Source organism: Plecotus auritus, assembly GCF_963455305.1.
Source record: "Plecotus auritus genome assembly, chromosome: 4".
Classification (NCBI taxonomy): domain Eukaryota; kingdom Metazoa; phylum Chordata; class Mammalia; order Chiroptera; family Vespertilionidae; genus Plecotus; species Plecotus auritus.
Window position 1 is genome coordinate 110053044 of NC_137775.1, and position 19912 is coordinate 110072955.

Consider the following 19912-nt stretch of genomic DNA (forward strand, 5'->3'; position numbering starts at 1 on the left):
GCGGTGCCCAGGATCACACCCCCAGTTATGTCACCACGCAGCCTCACCAGGTGTCATGTAAATGTCACATTACCCTTGGCAAGCCTCTCAGATAGCACGTCGGGAAGGCAAGGAATGTGTGACACCTCCCGGACTCCCTCCCACCGGAGGCCTGGTGACCCGTTCAGCCTCCTGTGACCATGGCCCGGCATCCCACACACGCCCCGAGCCCGGAAGAAGGGACAGGCCGTGGCACCGGCTGAGAAGGATGGGTTCTGGCCAAGAGGGACAGAGGGTGTCCCCAGGAGTCTGAGTGGCGTGTGCACCAAACCCCTGGCTCCTTGTTCCAGGCTGTGGGAGCCAGGCCAGCTGCAGGGAGGAGTGGGAGGAGAAACAGCTGCGCAAAGCGGGAGGGAATTGTGAAAGGAAGCTCTTTGTTGTCCAGCCATATGATGGAGTATTGTTCAGCCTTAAAAGGGAATGAATTCTGACACATGCTACAGTGTGGATGGACCTTGAGGGCATTATGCCAAGTGAAATAAGACCAACACAAAAGGACAGACACTGTGACTCCACTTCTGTGAGATCCCCAGCTCGTCAGATTCCAGAGGCTGGACTGCTGGGTGCCAGGGGCTGGGGGCCGGGAGGTGGGGGGGATCTGGGAGCTTCGGTTTGCAGACATGAAATGTTCTGGAAATAATAGTGGTGATGGCTGCACAACAGTGTGGGTGTATGTAATGCCACTGAGTTGTGCACTTAAAATGGTTAAGATGGTCAAATGTATGTTTGTGCGGCTTTCTGCTTTGGGAGCTGAGGTTCCCTACTACCTGGTGGAGGCAGCCACGCAGGAATTCAAAGCACCAAATAAAACACCATACATTGCCCCGGTGTTTTGAAATAGAGAGAGCACTGCCTGTGCCATGGCATCGACCCCTCCACTGGCCTGGCCTGGCTTCCCGAGGAAACGGGCGAAGGAGCCCCAGGGAGGGGAGCCTGGGCAGAATGCGGGTCTTCCCTCCTCAGAAGGTGTGGGGCCTCACCCTTGCACCTTTGCTCTGGAACCCCCAGGTTCCCCGGGCCCCTGCCCTGCCTCTGGGCAGCTGGATGTAGGGGGGGCCTCTCTGTGTGCTCAGACATATGCCAGGCCCCATGGAAGGCGCACTGATGGGCCCAAGGCCATGGGTCGGGTGAGTCTGGCTGCACGGCCTCCCTGCCCACTCTGCAGGGACCTTCTTCCCTTTTCCCAGCCTGACTTTTGAGCTCCTGGCAAATCTCTCCCTTTCCTCGGGGTGGGAGGGCACAGGCTGCCTGTCCTCAGGGCGGGAGAGTGGTGCCTGAGCCTCAGGCCCTTGGAGCCAAGACCTCACTTCTGTTCCCTGCTCAGCAGTGCTGGCTCCCGGTGGGCTCCTGAGATGACCTTTGGGCCCGAGGGTAGGGATGCCAGTTGCTATTTTTATTAAGCAGGTCTAGGGCCCAGAGCGAGGAGGCTCAGGCCCGGCCCCTCCATGCTCAAGGCCCAGGGAACATGGCACCAGGCTGGTTAGCCCAGGCCACACAGACAGCCCAGACTCATCTTAGAGCACTTTGAAAAGTCAGGTTTATAGGCATAGAGTTTATAGACAGTAAAATTCATCCATGTTAGCATCTGTTTTGACAAACATATTCATCATCCCTCCCAAAATGTAATTCCTTCATGCTCTTTCATAGTCAGCCCCTGGCAACCTATAACTTTCCTGTCCCCTGACATTTGCTTTTCTCAGAATGTCATGTAAATGGACAAATACCACACACAGCCTTGCGGGTCTGGCTTCTTGTACTCAGCACAAAGCCTTTGAGATTCTTCACCCGGGTTGTTGTATCTGAGGTTCTTTCCTCATCATTACTGAGCAGTTCTCTCCTGGACAGATGCACCCGTTTGCTTATTAACTCACCAGCCCACGGACATTGGGGTCACGTCCAGTTTGGTGGCAACTATTAACGAAGCCACTATAAACATTTGCATCAGGCTTTTCTGGGAAGATAAGTTTTCTTTCTCCAATGAGTGGCATTGCCAGGTAATGTATGTTTAACTTCAGAGGAAACAGTGAAACTATTTTCCAAACCTGCTGTTCCATTTTGCATTTTTATCGGCAATGTATGAGAGTTCTGCTGCTCTGCATCCTTGCCGGCACTGGGTATTGTCAGTTTTTAACATTTTAGCTGGTCTAACAGGTGGGTCGTGGTGTCTCATTGTGGTTTTAATTTGCATTTCCCTCACTAACATGTGGAGCGTCTTCTAATGTGCTTGCCATCAACACACCCTCTTTGGCGAAATATCCATTTCATCGTCTGTACACTTGTTTTATTGAATTACTTGTTCTCTCATTCCCGAGTTTTGAAAATTGCTGATATATTCTGGAGATGAGTCCTTTATCACATATGTGTTTTGCAAATATTTTCTCCCTGTCACTTGTCACTTTTTATTTTCTTAACAGTGTCTTCTGAAGACCTTAGTTTTGATAAAATCCGATTTTTCCGTTTGTGCTTCTGTGGACAGTGCTTGTTGAGTACTTCGTTGAACAAAGTATGTGCCTCATATGCACGGCAACCGGGCATTGGTGGGGAGTGTGTGCCTGGCACCTGCGTGCTGGGGCCCGGCCGGTGAGGCTCGATGCCACCCGTGCTCACGGAGGAGACGGGACAAGGAATACAGAAGTGGCTGCAGCATGCTGTAACTTTATAGCACTGGATGTGCCAGGCGCAGACAGCAGGAATAATTAGCTGTAGAAACCAGAGCAGGCTTTATGAAAGATGGAGTCAGCCAAGGATAAATGCTGAAGGTGTGGGGTGAATCAGAGGCAAATAGGAGGAACCCCGCTCTCCTGAGCACAGCATTCCAGGGGCGTTGCTCACACTCCGTTCTGGAAACCCAGGGAGGGAGACCAGAGGGAAAATTAAATTCCGCAGAGACAGAGGGTGCTAACTACGTACTACTGAGTCCGAGGGCCCCCGTGCTTCTCCCAGTGATGGCCCCTCCTCGATGTCACAGCAGGGGAACTGCTGCTGCGACCAGCCTACAGCAGGTTGGCCAAGGGGATTCGGGCGCAGAGCCTTCCAGGTGACAACAGTGTGCCACACGGGGAGACCGGGTTATCAAAGAGACTGGTGAGGTATTTGGGAGGGGGCAGGGGCTCTTCAAACCCTAAAATTATGCTAATAGGGGGCTGTCTTCTCGCTGCACATAAAACAGCTCAGGCTGTGGAGGTCACTGTAGGTCAGACGCTGAAGTAAGGGATTCTGAGCTCCCCAGAAAGATGACTCCATCCCCATTTTCTTCTGGCAGAGTTGTCACCTCTCTCCCAAAGCACAAGGAAGCAACCAGGTATAAGGCTTTCATCTTGCATTTTTCTCCAGGAGGTGAGTGAGGAGAACAACCCCGTGCAAACTGGTGCTGGGGCAGAGGCCCAGCTCGGTGCCCTCCTGGCCCCAGACCTCCCTGGCATCGCCTGCACCCTGTCCCGTCTCCCCAGAACCTCACACCCAGAGGCGGGTGATGTCAGGTGATGTGTTGAGTCAACAGACCCATAGGAGAGCCCTAGTCGGAGTCCCGTGGCAGCTGGCTGCAGCCGGCACCTGGGAAGGGAATGCCCGGGACTGGCTGCCAGCCACCACCTGGCCTGCAGGGACCCAGCAGAAGGCAGCCGTGGCCCCAGCTCCACCTCCTCCTCCTGTTCCCAGAGTGGAGATTTGGAAACTGTGCTCCCAGGGCCCACATGCCGGTAGAACAGGGATCTGAGGGTCAGAGAACTGCACACTGAAAAGGGCCCAAGACACAGCGGGGAGGCCCGTGGCTCAGGCCTTCCTGGAGGTGGCAGGGCGCCATCGTCAAGGTTCTCAGGGGCTCAAGTCGCCCACATTGCAGGAAGCATAGAAAAACCTCACCGGCTCAGGCGGAGACTCGGGAGCTGGGGAAGGCAGAAGTCTGAAGGCGCGCGCGTGCCAGTGCGCACAAAGGCTGCGGAGGTTGCCACAGGCTTTCCGTAGTGGAAGGGAGTCAGAGGCTCCTGACTGCACTGAGCCCCAGTTCTGATTGCACTGGACCCCAGTTCCAGGTGAGCCCCTGGGGACCCACGCTCTTGTGGGGGGAGTCTGGACTCTCGGGTGAAGACTCGGGAGCCGGGGAAGGCAGAGGTCTGAAGGCGTGCACGTGCGCGCAAGGGCAAGGCTGACTGGAAGCCAAGACTGAGACTACACCCCATCCAAGCTGAGCACAGAGGCTATTGCAATTTGGCAAGTCTAATCCTATAAGGCTGTCTCCAGCACCGAACTTCTCCCAGCATAGACACAGCTGATCCTTACAGCCAACTGGCCTGGAGGTCAATTCTTCCCAGTGATACCAACAACAATCAAGACTTAATTACAACAAGGCTGTACACACAGTCCACAAAGGGGTGCACCAAGAGTGTCCACCTCAGGTTAACTGGGGAGGCAGACCCACTGGGCCATATTGGAAACCTAGCACACAAATCTACCCTACCAACTCAGGGAAGCAGTGAAAATGCGGCATCAAAGAATCAGATCACAAACAAAATAAATGGAGGAAAAGAAACGACTGGATATAGAATTCAAAACCACGGTTATAAGGCTTTTCAAGAATATGCTAGAAAAGGCCGATAAATATAACGAGACCCTCGAAGATATGAAAAAGGACCAACTAGAAATTAAACATACACTGACTGAAATAAAAAATATTATACAGAGACCCAAAAACAGACTAGAGGAACACAAAAATCAAGTCAAAGAATTGAAATACAAAGAAGCAAAAAACACTCAACCGAAAAAGCAAAAAGAAAAAAAAATCCAAAAAGTTGAAGATAGTGTAAGAAGACTCTGGGACAACTTCAAGCGTACCAACATCAGAATTATGGGGGTGCCAGAAGAAGAGAGAGAGCAAGATACTGAAAACCTATTTGAAGAAATAATGATAGAAAACTTCCCCCACCTGGTGAAAGAAATAGACTTACAAGTCCAGGAAGCACACAGAACCCCAAACAAAAGGAATCCAAAGAGGACCACACCAAGACACATCATAATTAAAATGCCAAGAGCAAAAGACAAAGAGAGAATATTAAAAGCAGCAAGAGAAAAACAGTTAGTTACCTACAAGGGAGCACCCATACGACTGTCAGTTGATTTCTCAACAGAAACGATGCAGGCCAGACGGGAGTGGCAAGAAATTTTCAATGTGATGAATAGCAAGAACCTACAACCAAGATTACTCTACCCAGCAAAGCTATCATTCAGAATTGAAGGGCAGATAAAGATCTTCACAGATAAGAAAAAGCTGAAGGAGTCCATCACCACCAAACCAGTATTATATGAAATGCTGAAAGGTATTCTTAAAGAAGAGGAAGAAGAAAAAAGTAAAGAGAAAAATTATGAACAACAAATACATACCTACCAACAAGTGAATCTAAAAATCAAGTGAATTAAAAACCTGAGGAACAGAATAATCTGGTGAATATAATAGAATCAGGGGCATAGAAAGGGAGTGGACTGATAATTCTCAGGGGGAAAGGGGTATGGGGGGTTCATGGAGAGACTGGACAAAAATCATACACCTATGGATGAGGACAGTGGTGGGAAGGTAAGGGCAGAAGGTGGGGTGGGAACTGGGTGGAGGGGAGCTATGGGGGGGGGGGGGCGGGGAAGGAGAAACAATTGTAATAATCTGAATAAAGATTTATTAAAAAAAAAAAAAACACCTCACCGGGTGACTTCACATCTTAGGAAGTGCTCCCGGACCTCCTGTGAGCCAGGTCCCAGTGTGGCATGCCCCCTGCCTTTTCTTGGTCAGCACGTGGGTTTCCCTGTCGCAGGCTCTGTGCTCTCCTCTTCTGGTCCCTCCGCATGGACACAGCTACTGGTGGAAGCCAGCTCGGTGTGAGTCTGCAACCTGTGGGAATGACACTATGAGGAGGTTTGGAGACCCTTGGAACTCAGATTCTTAAAACCTGGCTTTTGGGAAGTTGGAACTGCCCTGAGGTTATTTCAGAGAGAGAGAGAGAGAGAGAGAGAGAGAGAGAGAGAGAGAGAGAGAGAGAGTAGTTTGTGTGTCCACGCGTCATTCATTGATCTCACCAGGTTATCAAAGGGTCTTGGGACCCACAAACATTGAAGGGTCACATCCTTCCCAGTTTCTGGGGAATTCCCCAGTGGCTAAAATAATATTCAGGCCATGGGCGCCCAGGAATTCCAAGAGGGGCTGAGGCAGAGCCGCATCGGAGGGGGCCGGCACGGAGATCCCCAATCTTGACCCGTCCCATCTCAGCAGGTTAATCACAGGTACCCTCAAACCAGACCTGCGATGACATGACAGTGATGCCTGTGTGCACTAGACAGGCTGGCTCTGCAGGAACAATCTGCCTGAACAACGCTGTGTTATAACCGGCATCGCGGGGACACCAGGCTCGGAAGACTTGCTTGAACTTGCATAGAAACCTGGTCCTGACCTAAGCGCATAGATGAGCAGGGCAGGGCCCTGGGGGGTGGGAGTGGGGGGCTCCTGCCCAAAATATTCTGGACTCACCTGTGGGCAGCTCGACAAACCTTCCCAAGCTCACCGGGCACCTTGGCATCAGCCTAAGTGTCTGCCCTCCTAGTGGATTCGTGTGCTGCCCGTGTCCTCGTGGGAAATGAGTCACCACACTGACCCTAGTTGCCTGAACTCCTCCTCCTCCTCTCCCAGACCCAGCATGCCGGGTCGTGGCCGTCCACTCCCCTCCCCCGGTGCCGCCTGCGGCCAGAAGGGCTGGCCTGACAATTTCCCCTTCACTGGAGAACCCTGAGCACATGGTTTTTCAGAAACGGTTTTATGTGAGAAATGGACTGTTCTGGAATATCTTTCTCTCACAAAGCAACCAAGGGTTGCCCTGCTGGTGTAGCTAAGTGGTTGGAGCATCGTCCCATGCACCGAAAGGCCTTGGGTTCCATTCCCAGTCAGGGCACGTGCCCAGGCTCTGGGTTCAATCCCCAGTCGGGGCACGTGTAGGAGGCAACCAATCAATGTTTCACTCTCACCTCCCTCTCTCTCTCTCTCTCTCTCTCTCTCTCTCTCTCTCTCTCTCTCTCTCTCCCCCTATTCCTATCTCTCTAAAAATCAATTTTTAAAAAATATATCTTATTGATTTTTTACAGAGAAGAAGGGAGAGGGATAGAGAGTTAGAAACATCCATGAGAGAGAAACATCGATCAGCTGCCTCCTGCACACTCCCTACTGGGTATGTGCCCGCAACCAAGGTACATGCCCTTGACCGGAATTGAGTCCACAGGCCGACACTCTATCCACTGAGCCAAACCGGTTAGGGCTAAAAATCAATTTTTAAAAAAATTATTTTAAAAAAGAAGCGACTGAAGGCTTTTTCTCTCCTCCCTTCCCCAAGGATTGTCTCTGAGCTTCAACATGCAAAGCCATGGGTGCTCTTATCTCCAGCTCTAGTGAGGAACAAGGGTCACAATAGGGTCCCTGAAGCAGAGCCCAGGACCCCAGATAGGCATGAGGAGGGGTCTTCCTAAGACCAGGGTCCCCCAGAGGCTGGGTCCCCACTGCGGGGACTGATGAAAAGTGAGCCCTGCCGAGGTCTGTTTGCGTCCTTGCGTAGACCTGTCTGCATGCCAGAGCCAACCATGAATGGCTGGACACAGAAAGCCCATAAAAACGGTGTTTTTCCTGGATTCCTTCCAGAAGACGAAGGCCTTAGGAAATGTCCTAAGAGAAGTTTGGTTTGTTTGCTTTTATAGCCTTTTTCACCCACACATTTCCATAATGCTGTGACTCCCAAGGTGACTCCCACATTCCCCAGCATAGTTTGAATAGTTTGAATCCTGAAAGCTTGTAGAGCAGATTGTTCAAAAGAGTTCATAAGCAGAACTTGTAACCCAGAAACCTTACTCCATTCAATACATGAATTGAGAGTAAGCTCTGGTACGGCCGTTGCCAATGCTGATGGATTGTAACACATCTAGACCAGCCCTGAGTCAGGCGACAAAAGACTCCACCCCTGAGAGTGAGGGGGCCTTCGTTGGGTGCGGGGCGGGGGGTGCAGCAGGACAATATCTTTCCAGAGATGGGCAATCTTTTGGAAACAAAATCTCCAGGCAGCAGGGACTTGTGGCGACTTTGTGAACCCTTGTGTCCACGGACCAGGCCTCACGCAGGGAGGAGCAGCGGCTAGCCAGGCACAGGGAAAGCTGGGACAGAAGGTTACAGACTGAAACAGCAAATTACTCCTTGAGAAAAGGCATCCTCAGCAAAATAGTGTGTAGTGGGCAGTTCTATCGTGTTTCTGGGATTGCCCGGGGTTTTCTTTCCCTTCTTTATATATACATACTAGAGTCCCAGTGCACTAAATTCGTGCATGGGTAGGGTCCCTAGGCCTGGCCAGCGATCAGGGCCGATCAGAGCCTTGTGGCTGCTGGCCAGGGCCTTCCTTCATTCCGCGCCCTGATGGTCAGTACATGTCATAGAGAGCGATTGAACTTCCGGTCTCCAGGTCGAATTCCCAAGGGGACAATTTGCATATTAAACTTTTATATATATAGATATATAATTGGGATGACTTTGGTCAACATGAACATATAGGTTTCAGGTGTGGGTTTCTATGTTGCAAGGTCTGTATATTGCACCATGTGTCCACCACCCAAAGTCAATTCTTCTCCTGTCTCCTTATATTAGGACCCCTTCTCCCCACATCCCCTTCCCTCTGGCAACCAACACATTGCTGTTTGCATTCACACGTTTCAGTTTTATATCCCACATGTGAGTGAAATCATATGGTTCTTAGCTTTTTCTGACTGACTTATTTCACTTAGCATAATATTCTCAAGGTCTATCCATGCTGTTACAAGTGGTGCTATTTCATTCCTTCTTATCGCTGAGTAGTATTCCATCGTGTTTATGTACCACATCTTCTTTACCCAGTCCTCTATCAGGGGATGTTTTGTTGTTTCCATGTCTTGGCCACCGTGAATAATGCGGCAATGACCATAGGGGTGCATATATCTTTGCAAATACATGACTTTGAGGTTGTAGAGTGTATGCCCAGGAGAGGAATTGCTGCATATGGTAGCTCTATTCTCAATTGTTTGAGGAATCGCCAGACTGCTTTCCATAGTGGCTGTACCAGTCTACATTCCCACGAGCACTGGATGAGGGTTCCCTTTTCTCCACACCCTCTCCAACATTTGTTATTGCTTATCTTGTTGATAATGGCCCCTATAACTGGTATGAGGTGGTAGCTCATTGTAGTTTTGATTTGCATTTCCCTGATTGCCAGTGAGGTTAAACATCTTTTCATGTATCTATTGGCTGTTCGTATGTCTTCTTGGGAGAGGTGTATTTTCAGGTCCTCTGCCCACTTTTTGATTGTGCTGTTTGTTTGTTTGGTGTTGCGTTTTATGAGTTCTTTATATGTTTTGGAAATTAAACCTTTGTTGGAGCTACTGTTTGCAAATATCATCTCCCATTTGGTCAGCTGCCTGTTTGTTTTGTTGTCAGTTTCTTTTGCTGTGCAGAGCTTTTCAGTTTGATGTAGTCCCATTCATTTATTTTTGTCTTTACGTCCCTTGCCTTTGGGGTCAAGTTCATAAAACGTTCTCTATGACCAAGGTCCATAAGTTTGGTACATATATTTTCTTCTATGTAACTTACTGTTTTGGATCTTATATTTAAGTCTTTGATCCATTTTGAGTTAATTTTTGTACATGGGGGCAAACTGTAATCCAGTTTCATTCGTTTGCATGTGGCTTTCCAGTTTTCCCAGCACCATTTATTGAAGAGACTGTCTTTACTCCATTGTGTGTTTCTGGCTCCTTTGTCGAAAATTATCTGTCCATATACATGTGGTTTTATAGCTGGACTCTCTATTCTGTTCCATGGATCTGTGTGTCTGTTTCTCTGCCAATACCATGCTGTTTTGATTACCGTAGCTCTGTAGTATAATTTGAAGTCAGTGTGATACCTCCAGCTTTGCTCTTTTTTCTCAGCATTGCTTTGGGTATTTGGGGTCTTCTGTGGTTCCATACAAATCTGATGATTTCTCATTCTATTTCTTTAAAAAATGACATTGTGATTTTGATGGGGATTGCATTAAATCTGTATATTGCTTTGGGTAATATGGTCATTTTAACTATAGGTCTCTCTTTGCCACGTAGCTCCTTGGCAGCAGGGCCTCTGCCCCTCCTTGGCTGTGCGCTTTTGTTTGACCCACCCTGCCTGTGCCACCATCCCCTCTGACCCTTGTCACCATTCCTCCAAAGTTAGAAACAGCACAAGCCCCCTTGTGTCCTTGACCAGCAGTTGTTTTTAAAACTGCATATAAGCAAACCCCTCATACTGTCAACTGAAAAGGTGCTTTTCTCAACCTGTGCCTCTTGGAACAATGGTTTGCAAGGGCATTTTGAAATCAGAAACAAAATGAACTTTTCCTTCTTTCTTGTTGTTTTAGACCATGTGCATGAACAAGGCTGGCACTGCCCAACTGGGTGTAGGGAGAGGAGGAATGTGTGTATGTGCACACCACAGGGCCATCTGGTCTACCTGGTTTATGTCACCAAGGCCAGGGGTTGGTGAAACCTCAGGCCACTGCTCACATTCCTCCAGCCGCTCCCTCTTCTCCCTGCTGCACCCTCCCCCTTCTCTCCAGACGCAGCTCATGCCAGTACAGCCTGGCCCTGTGAAATCACTGGCTCCTGGCTCCCTGGTGTCTGGGGCCACTTGCCTATGTCTTGTGTGGCTGCCAGGAGCTGGTTCTGTTCCCTCACTGAGCCCATTCACTTGCCCTGGCTGCTGCCCATGAAGAATCAAAGGCATTGTCCCTCTCAGAGGCGACAGCCGTCCTGAACAAAGTCTTTAAGAACCAGAAGAGGGAGGGAAAGCCTTCTCAGGAGAACACAATGGGGAATCTGCTTCCTTTGCCTGGAGAGGAGACGCAGGCCTCCCCGTGTCTCTGGGAGCTTTCCCACCCGCCAGCCTGAACGCGAATGTCCTGACTCCACAAGCTGAATCCTTTAGCCAGGATTAAACAAGGATAATTTGAAGTCAGGTAGCAATTAAAGACTGAGGGTAAGGCTCCGCTCTTCTCTGAGCGCCTCCTGCCTGGGCTACCTGCACTTGACTCTCAATGCTTACTGTGGACTTGGGTTTGGACTTTGTTTTTGTTCCATTTTCCCCAACGAGATCATAATGTGGGACTCTGATTCATCATAATATGCTCCCCACTCAACGCCTGTGCTTGCTGATCAGACAAAGGTAGAAATAAATTGCTCTACTTAAAAGTAATGGGGGCTCTGGCTGGGTGGCTCAATTGGTTGGAGTGTTGTTCTATTCACCAAAAGATTGTGGGTTCAGTTCCCAGTCAGGGCACATACCTAGGTTGTGGGTTCGATCCCCGGTCCAGGTGCATATGGGAAACAACCGATCATTGATCTTTCTCTCTCCCTTTCTCTTTCTCTAAGATAAATAAAAACAGTCCTAGCCGGTTTGGCTTAGTGAATAGAGTGTCGGCCTGCAGACCGAAGGGTCCCAGGTTCAATTCCAGTCAAGGATACGTACCTTGTTTGCAGGTTCCTCCCTTGCCTGGGCCCTTGTCAGGGCTCATGCAGGAGGCAAACAATTGGTGTGTTTCTCTCACATCAATGTTTCTCTGCCTTTCCCTCTCTCTCTTCCACTCTCTCTAAAAATCAATGGAAAAATATCCTTGGGTGAGGATTTAAAAAATCCTATCTAATAAAGAGGGAATATGCTAATTGACCATCACTCCATCACAAAGATGGCTGCACACACAGCTGAGGCCAAGTTCCCTTAAGGAGCCTTAACAAGCAATCAGCAGGGACCTCAGGCCCCGCCCTCCGTCCTGGTGGGGCTTGACAGGGGACCTCAGGCTGTGCCCCCCCACCCCAGCACCAGGCCAGGGGACCTCAGACTGCACCCCCCGCCTGGCAGGGCTTGACAGGGGACCTCAGGCCATGCCCTCCACCCAGCAGGGCTTGACAGGGGACCTCAAGGTGCACTTCCCATCCTGGTGCTGGGCTAGGGGACCTCAGGCCGCACCCCCCGCCCCAGCACCGGGCCAGGGTACCAGAGGCTGTGCCCCCCTGCCTCGCTGGGCTTGACAGGGGACCTCAGGCCGTGTCCCCCACCCAGTGGGGCTTGATGGGGACCTCAAGGTGCACCCCCAGTGCTGGGTCGGGGGAACTCAGGCCATACCCCCGCCTAGCGGGGCTTGACGGAGGACCTCAAGGCACGCCCCCCGCCCCGGTGTGGGCTGGGGGACCTCAGGCCATGCCCCCTGTCCTGGCACTGGGCCAGGGGACCTGAGGCTATGCCTCCTGCCTGGGACTGGCCAGGTCTGGATCTAGCCCAATGGGGGTGGGCTGGCCGGGTCTGGGTCTCACGCAATTTTGAGGTGCATGTCGGTGGGCGGGGACTTGACTCTGGGTCCCATGGTGAGTGCCAGACTCTGACAGGAGGAAGGTTTTCATATACATTTTACTAATTTTCTTTTATCTCTGACACTTCTATTATAGAGAAAGGGCAAATAGCAATATTAAATTATTTCCTCTAATTAATCCCCTTTTAATGTGCATGAATTTCGTGCACCGGGTCACTAGTAATAATAATAAAATAAAATAAAATAAAATAAAATAAAATAAAATAAAATAAAATAAAGAAATAAATATCCTCCAGTAAGGATTTTTTTAAAAAGTAATGGGGGAGCCGAAACCGGTTTGGCTCAGTGGATAGAGCGTCGGCCTGTGGACTGAAAGGTCCCGGGTTCGATTCCGGTCAAGGGCATGTACCTTGGTTGCGGGCACATCCCCAGTAGGAGATGTGCAAGAGGCAGCTGATCGATGTTTCTCTCTCATCGATGTTTCTAGCTCTCTATCCCTCTCCCTTCCTCTCTGTAAAATATCAATAAAATATATTTAAAAAAAAAAAAAGTAATGGGGGATTGTGTCTGCAGTTCCCTATTTTCCTCTTTATTTGTGAATTATTAAACCAATATTTTAAAAAGAATTTAGCTATATCATTTTTTCCAGCCCCACAGCCCTTTTATAAGACAGCTACACACACACACACACACACACACACTGGTAGATAGCCTGAGTATGGGTGAAGTCTCCTGTCAGTTGGCCATGTCTACCTTCCTGGCTGATGCTGGAGAGAAGCACCCCCGGGGGAAGCCCATTCCTGCCAGCCCAGGCCACCCAGGGTGGGAAGCCCACCCTCTCCTCCCTGCACCCATCATACACCCAAGGGTGGTGTGAAGTCTGTGTGCTTTCTCTTGGCGATATCCATGTTTAATCCTGACTAAAGGATTTAGCATTTGGAGTCAGGACACTCGAGTTCAGGTGTGACCTCTGCCATTTACCCCCTAAGTGACCGGGATAAGTAACCTCTCCAGCCACCTGTTTCCTCATCTGAAAAGTGGGTGTAAACCTGCCACCCCTCCCCTGCAGCGTGGCTTCGAGGAGCACATGGAACAGCGTGTGTGAGAGCACTTGTCAAACAGCAAGGCATTCCGCAAAAAGACTGTTATTGCCAGACGCTACCCCTCTGAGGCTGTTTCAGGTAGCGGTGATGAGGGGGCGTAGTTTTGGTTCCGGAAGGTTCTTCCCCTGTACCCTAAACACCACACTCCTGATTCACACGTCATTTTACTTGTCCTCTCCCTCACAATCCCCCTTCCCCTGCTGTCACAAAGGTCACCTGCTCTGGGAAGGGAGCAGAGAGGAGGCAGGAAGGCCAGGGGGCGTCAGGGAAGCATCTTTTGAGATTGGAAAGGTTTCAGTGAGAGAAGTTCTGAGGGCAGCGAGGAATACTTCTGTTCCACCTGGAACAGCTTGTTCCCACCCCCGAGGAAAACCCGCTTTATCTTCTCCGCAGCTGGCGTCCAGCGAGGTTCTGTCAGGGCTGCACTCTTAGTGTCCAGCTTCTCTGTGGTCCTCAGGATCCCGCAGCACTGCCTGGAGATGGCTGCTCATGAGGGGAGCCAGAGGAGGAGCCTCTTGGGGGTGGGGCAGGCAAGCCGCTGAGCCCAGGTCTCTTTAACTGTTTGCACTTGAGATGTTGACATTCTGCCCGCTATGAATGGTCCCTGCAGGATGCTGTGAGGGGGAGGCCTGTCATGGAGCAGGAGGGAGCCTGTCGTGGGAGCACGCGCTCGGCAGACAGGGAGCCAGGGAGCCCAGACCCTGCCTTCTGAGCCCTTCTTCATCTCATCTGGAGAGAGACCTGCGCGGAGCAGGGGCAGCTGGGGCCTCGCAGGGGCAGCAGGCTCCTGCTTACCTCCCGCATCAGCCAGCCTCTTGCTCAGAAGCAGAACAGTGGCCTGAAACAAGTAATTTTCTGAACAAATAACATAGAAGTTGAAAAGTAGAAAAGGGCATGCGACAGAAGTCTCTCCTGCCGGCTGCCCTGTGTCTGGTGACAGCATTTCCAGATCCTTCCAGAGACACTCTGGGCGCATGCAGACAGGCAGTGTGTGTGTGTGTGTGTGTGCGCGTGTGTGCACTTCCCTTTTTAGAAATTAGAAATGGTATCATTCTATACAGATGGCTGTACAGTTTTCATTTTTCATTCCCCACTCCGTCGCAGAGATGAAAAGACTGAGGGGCTTGTACGCCCGGTCCAAACTCGCGGCTGTCGGTGTGGATGAGCCAGACTTGGTTTAACTCTCCCTGTGGACAGGCATCCCTGTCTCTGTGTGCTCTCCGAAGCGCCATGCTCACGAATGGCCCCACGCGCCATTTGGCATCCCACAGCTCTATCTGCAGACGGTCACAGAAGCGGAATCGCGAGTAATGGCGTGCATCTTGCCAACATGCCTCTGCAGAGGTGCCGATTTCCTCTGAGCCCGGGTCATTCCTTCATGGGTGGTTTGAGCCAGAAAGTTAGGTCACTGGCCTGGTGGAGGGCTGATTTGGATTGTGCTTTAAGTTAGGACAGATCTGGGTGCTTTTCGCCATCACCAAGGGGTGCCAGAGATCACTGGGCCAGGCCCCCCTGAACATGAAGAACCAAGGCCCCCAGAGGGCTCTGCCCTCGGGGCTCCTGCAGGCTGTTAGGTTGTAGTTACCCCTAAACTGCCAGCATCCCAGCCTGCTCTGTTTTGCCCCTCCGTGGGGTCTCCAGCCCTGCCCCCCCTCCAGAATGCTGAGCAGGCCCCCAGGAAAGCCTGTGTCCAGTGGCCAGAGCAAGAGTTAGGAGCGTGAACCATAACATTTTCTGCTGGATGTGGCGCTGGGAACTAGCCCGTCGACAGCAGCCGGGCTGGTGCCCCTGTGAGGACTCGCCCACTGGAAGAATCACTGATGGACACGCCACCCCCACCACACCTCCCCCCTCCGGGAACCTGAGGCCAGGGAGGTACGCAGGCCCCACAGACACCAGCACAGCAGTGCCTTCTGGTCCCCAGACACCGCTGTGGCAGCCCAGCCACGCTCTGAGTCGGGGCTGGCATCTGCATTCCTCGCCCTTCTCTGGGCGTCTCTGGGGAGTGTTGGTGCCACGACACCGGGGCCTGGCCAGAGGAGAGCTGGGCCCAGGCCAGGTGCCTCCCGTGTTGTCCTGCCTGCTAGTCGCTGGTCTCCCCTGAGGAGCTGCCAAGCCATCAGCTTCTTCCTGCTCTTGGTCCTCACTCTCCCCGCTCCCGCCTCCAGCCTCACCTCAAGGCAGCCCTTGCTTCTCAAGACCTTTGGGGGCAAACTTCTGTTTCCAAAGCATTCGTGGTTTTGCATGGGAGGCCTTTCATGTCAGAAGTTCAGAGACCTGCAGACTCGTGTGTGGAGCATCCAGTGTCCCGCGCGCCCAATGGCCATCCTGGGCTTGGGGTGGAGGCTCCCCCGGGTGTGACCTCGCGGTATGGGGCTCCTGGGAAAGGCACTCCCCCTTTCACTGGTTACTTCCAAAACGGCCACCCTGGAAATGCAGCCCCACACTCTCTGGGCACCAGAGGGAGAGGAGACTGGAACTAAGCCTGAGCCTTCCTTCTCCCCCTCCCTCCTGTCTTTGCCCTGGGCTGCCAGCCTTTACCCAGCCCAGGGCAGGGCCTGGGGACAGGAGCACACATCCTGCACATTTGGTGTCAGAGTTGGACGCCTCCAGTGATGGCTAACCCCCCGCAGGTGGAGCTACTGGGGGGACTTCCAGAGAGGGAGGCTCACAGGCCGAGGTCAGGAGACTGGATGAAGCAACGCCCGAGTGGAGGCCCTGTGGGAAGTGAGGACAGGAGCACAAGAGGGGACACTGCACACAGGGACTGGGGACGGGAGTCTGGAGTAGCACAGCGAAGGAGACTCGGCTGTGGCTTCATGGCTGACCAGTCCTGACCAGTTCTAGGTCAGAAGCAGCAGTGGGTAGCCTTGGCCGTGTCCGGGGCATCTTTGCTTTTACTCACATGATTTAAATAGTTTGAATAACACATTTAAAATAAAATTTTCATTCAGTTACCTAGGAGATGTGAGAGACCAGACCCAAATCCCAATGGTTTCTCTTGAAAACAAGTCAGTATCAGGAAGCATTCTTGCGTGTTCGTGTCCTGGACTTAACGCAGCAGGCGTGGACTCTCCCAGTTCTGGAGGCTGGACTCTGAGACCCAGGGCCGGCAGGGCGCCCTCCTCAAAGACTCTGAGTCGAATCCTTCCTGGCCTCTCCCGGCTTCTGGCGGCTTGTCATTCCTTGGCTTGTGGATCCCTCCAGGGTCTGCCTCTGTCACCCCGCCGCCTTCTCCTCTGGCTGTGGGACTCTGGGTCCTCTCTTCTTACAAGGACAGTAGTCACCTTGGCCTAAGGACCCACCCTCCTCCAGTCTGATCTCATCTTACCTTGATGACATCTGCAAAGACGCTATTTCCAAGTAAGGTCACATTCGCAGGGACTGGGAGTTAGGGCGTCAGCCTATCTCTTTAGGGGACACAGTTCAACCCAGAACACTGATCTTACGGCAGAGTCAGCTCCATATCATGATGACCCCCTGCCTGAGCCCCCTGGGGTTGCACAGGCCCCATTCGAGTGGACAACCTCTTACTCCAGGCACGTTCACAGCCCCTATCTCCCCGCCTGCTTCCTCCTGGCTCCTGTCCCTAACCCGTCACTCTGCAAGGCCCTTTCCCCGTCCTGCCTCCTCCCTGAAGTCCCCTCCAGCACCCTCGTTGTGAATTCTCACCTGCGAACTCAGGGGTGTTAGAGAGTGGAAATTTTTGAGCATGCTTACTACTACCATTCCAGAGAGGCCGTGGACTATGCCCCAGATAGAGTTGTCAGTGCTGACACCAGGCCAGGCCTTGAGATACAGTCTCATGGCCCCTTCCCAGCACGTAGGCCTTCTTTCATAGAACACTGTCAGCTTTCTGAAGAACAGGATGACCCTGTGAATAACATGGTCGTCAATGATATGACTCTGACGTTGCTTGGGAAAAACTGTTTTGTCTTGGGTTGCTTGCTCTGCAAAACCATGATGTGGTAAATGTGCTTAAAAGTGGTCTTGCACAAAGGGTCGGGGCTGCTCTCTGGACTCCCTGTGTGGAGAAGGGCAGAGCAGTCGCCAGCCAGCCGGCCAGCTAATAAAGGCTCCCTAAATTTTAATTTGCTCTGGACTCCAGTGGGAGTTCACTCGCGTCTGCTCCACAACAAGGGGCACATTCATGCTGTACATTTTGACAGACCAGCTTGTCCCGTCTGGTCCTTAGTGTATGTTGGCATCGACCTTTGTCCCTGTCGAATACCTTGTGACTTCCCACATCTTACCTCAGGCCGCTTGGTTCCTCACTGTGTGCCTGGGCACCTGCTCTGCAGGGAGGACAGGGCTCCAGCGGTATTTGACTAAATGGGAGAAAACAGCATCTGATGTGTGTCTGTGAGAAAACTTTCACCAAGGCAACTTCTGACCCGGCCAAGCACCCTCAGGCAAGGGGGCCCGCCACGGCTCAAGCTGGATGACGAGGGATTTCTTAAGGGATGAGCCAGTGGTTTGTAGAGACTGGTCCCAGAATTCAGTTTAATCTTCTCATTCTTGCTTCTTGATATATGGGCTCTTGGAAGTGGAGGAGCTCGCTTTGTTCCACCCTCACCCCCACCCCCCAAAACCTCTAACAGCTCCGTGTGGTTTCCTCCCCAGCTTCTGGCCTCTCCTCCTCGCCATCGACGCCCACCCAAGTGGCCAAGCAGCACTCCTTCCCCCTCGAGTCCTATAAGCAGGAGCCTGAGCGACTGGAAAACCGCATCTATGCCTCGTCCTCCCCTGCACACACGGGCCAGCGGTTCTGCCTGGCCTCCCACAGCCCAGCCCGGCCTCTGGCAGCGTCCCCTGCTCACTACGCTCCCTCCAGAACCGTAAGTCAGGGCCCGACCTGCCTGGGAGGCAGGGCCCAGTCTGAGGGTGCTCCCCTGAAGCTGGGGCTGCGGCTCCTGACAGCAGTGGGGTATTTATCAGGAATCACAGGCTGCGAGAAAAAGTGGGAGGGCCCAGTGGGCGGGTGGAAGGCCCGTGACAAGTGGTAACACCTGGAACATACCCAGAAACAGCTCTTTGTCCCTCCGCTTCTTTAAAAAAAAAAAAAAGTTTTGTTTGCATTTAGCTTGAGTGGGAGACTAACGTGACAAGTTATAGGCAAAGCAAAAAGCAAACAAACACACAGCTTTTTTAAAATGGGAATTTGCTTCTAGAGTTTTCTGATGTAAAGTGTGCCATTGTTGGAGTGGGGCAGCATGCTGAGTGGGGAGCCTGCCTGGTGGAGGGGAGCAGCTGTCCCTGCTCCTTCCGAGGAGGTCGGCGAGTCTTCACGGAGGAGCCCCTGCTGCCCCACACGCGCCCTGCATGTGGGCGCAGGGACTCCATTCCTCTCGCCTGCCTGGTCCACGTTCCGTATGCATCTACGCAGATGCTCTGTATTAGGTCTGTGCTCAGCAAGGATGTAAGACCTACCACTAAGATCGGTCTGTGCAGACACAACTCTGATTTGGTAGTTTTCCTTTCCTGGGGCTGGTGGGACCTAGTGGCACAAGCTGGGGGCCTGATAGCAATAGGAAGCAACAGAAAGCCTGCTTGGCTCTGGACGCTGCAGGTCTGGCATCGAGGTGTTGGTGGGACCGAGCCCTCCGAGGTCCCTGGGGCTCACAGTCTCTCCAGCTCCTGTGGCCCCAGGCTTTTCTTGCTTGGCAGCAGCATCATTCCACCCTCTGCCTCTCTCCCACATGGCTTCTTCCCTCCTTGTCTGTCTGTGTCCAGATTTTCCTCTTCTTATAAGAACACCAGTCATATTGGACCAGGGCCCAGCCTGACCCAGTATGACCTCATCTTAACTTGATGACATCTCAAAGACCTGACTTCCAAATACAGTCATAGTCACAGGTATTGGAGGTTAGGACTTCAACATGGCTTCGGGGGGGTAGGGGGAGGCGGGGTGGAGAGGCACGACCCGTCCAGAACAGTTATCTGTGGGAGAAAGGAGATGTGCTGTCGTGCAGAGGACATCCTGTGACTCTCCTTGTCCCTCTGTGGCTGTTTTATTAGCTCTATGCTCTGTAGGGAATTGTGTGTTTTAAGTGCTGAGGGAAAAGGTGAGCTATTGTTCCCGCCTTCTAGAGCTGCATCTTTACTGGGGCCGAATGAGGCTGGGGAGAAGTTAGTTAAATGCAGAAGTAAATTGGTGGGTAAGTAGTGAAGCAAATAGTCTAGTCGTCCCTGCAGCAAATTTCTCAGCAAATTCTTATTAAGCACCTGGGATGTGCTGGAAACAGTGCTAAGAGAAGGCGATGGGTGACAAGGTGAGTTACCTCACAAGGCAGGGACAGAGTCTGTTCTGTTCACTTGATTAACAACACATGGTACATTGGAGGGATCCGAGAGATAGCTAATAACTCATTGGCCAAAAGGAGCTTTTGTCCATTTGGGAGG

General features: G+C 51.9%; 1 protein-coding gene across 4 annotated transcripts in view; it reads left to right on the forward strand.

Annotated features, from left to right (window-relative positions):
- Positions 1-19912, forward strand: part of PRKAG2 (protein kinase AMP-activated non-catalytic subunit gamma 2) — a 240043-nt gene that overhangs the window by 132181 nt on the left and 87950 nt on the right. For all 4 annotated transcript variants that reach the window (XM_080665942.1, XM_080665941.1, XM_080665945.1 and 1 more), the window contains one exon: positions 18134-18348. In XM_080665942.1, coding sequence (XP_080522068.1) covers positions 18134-18348 — 215 coding nt within the window. The remainder of the gene's footprint in view (positions 1-18133; positions 18349-19912) is intronic.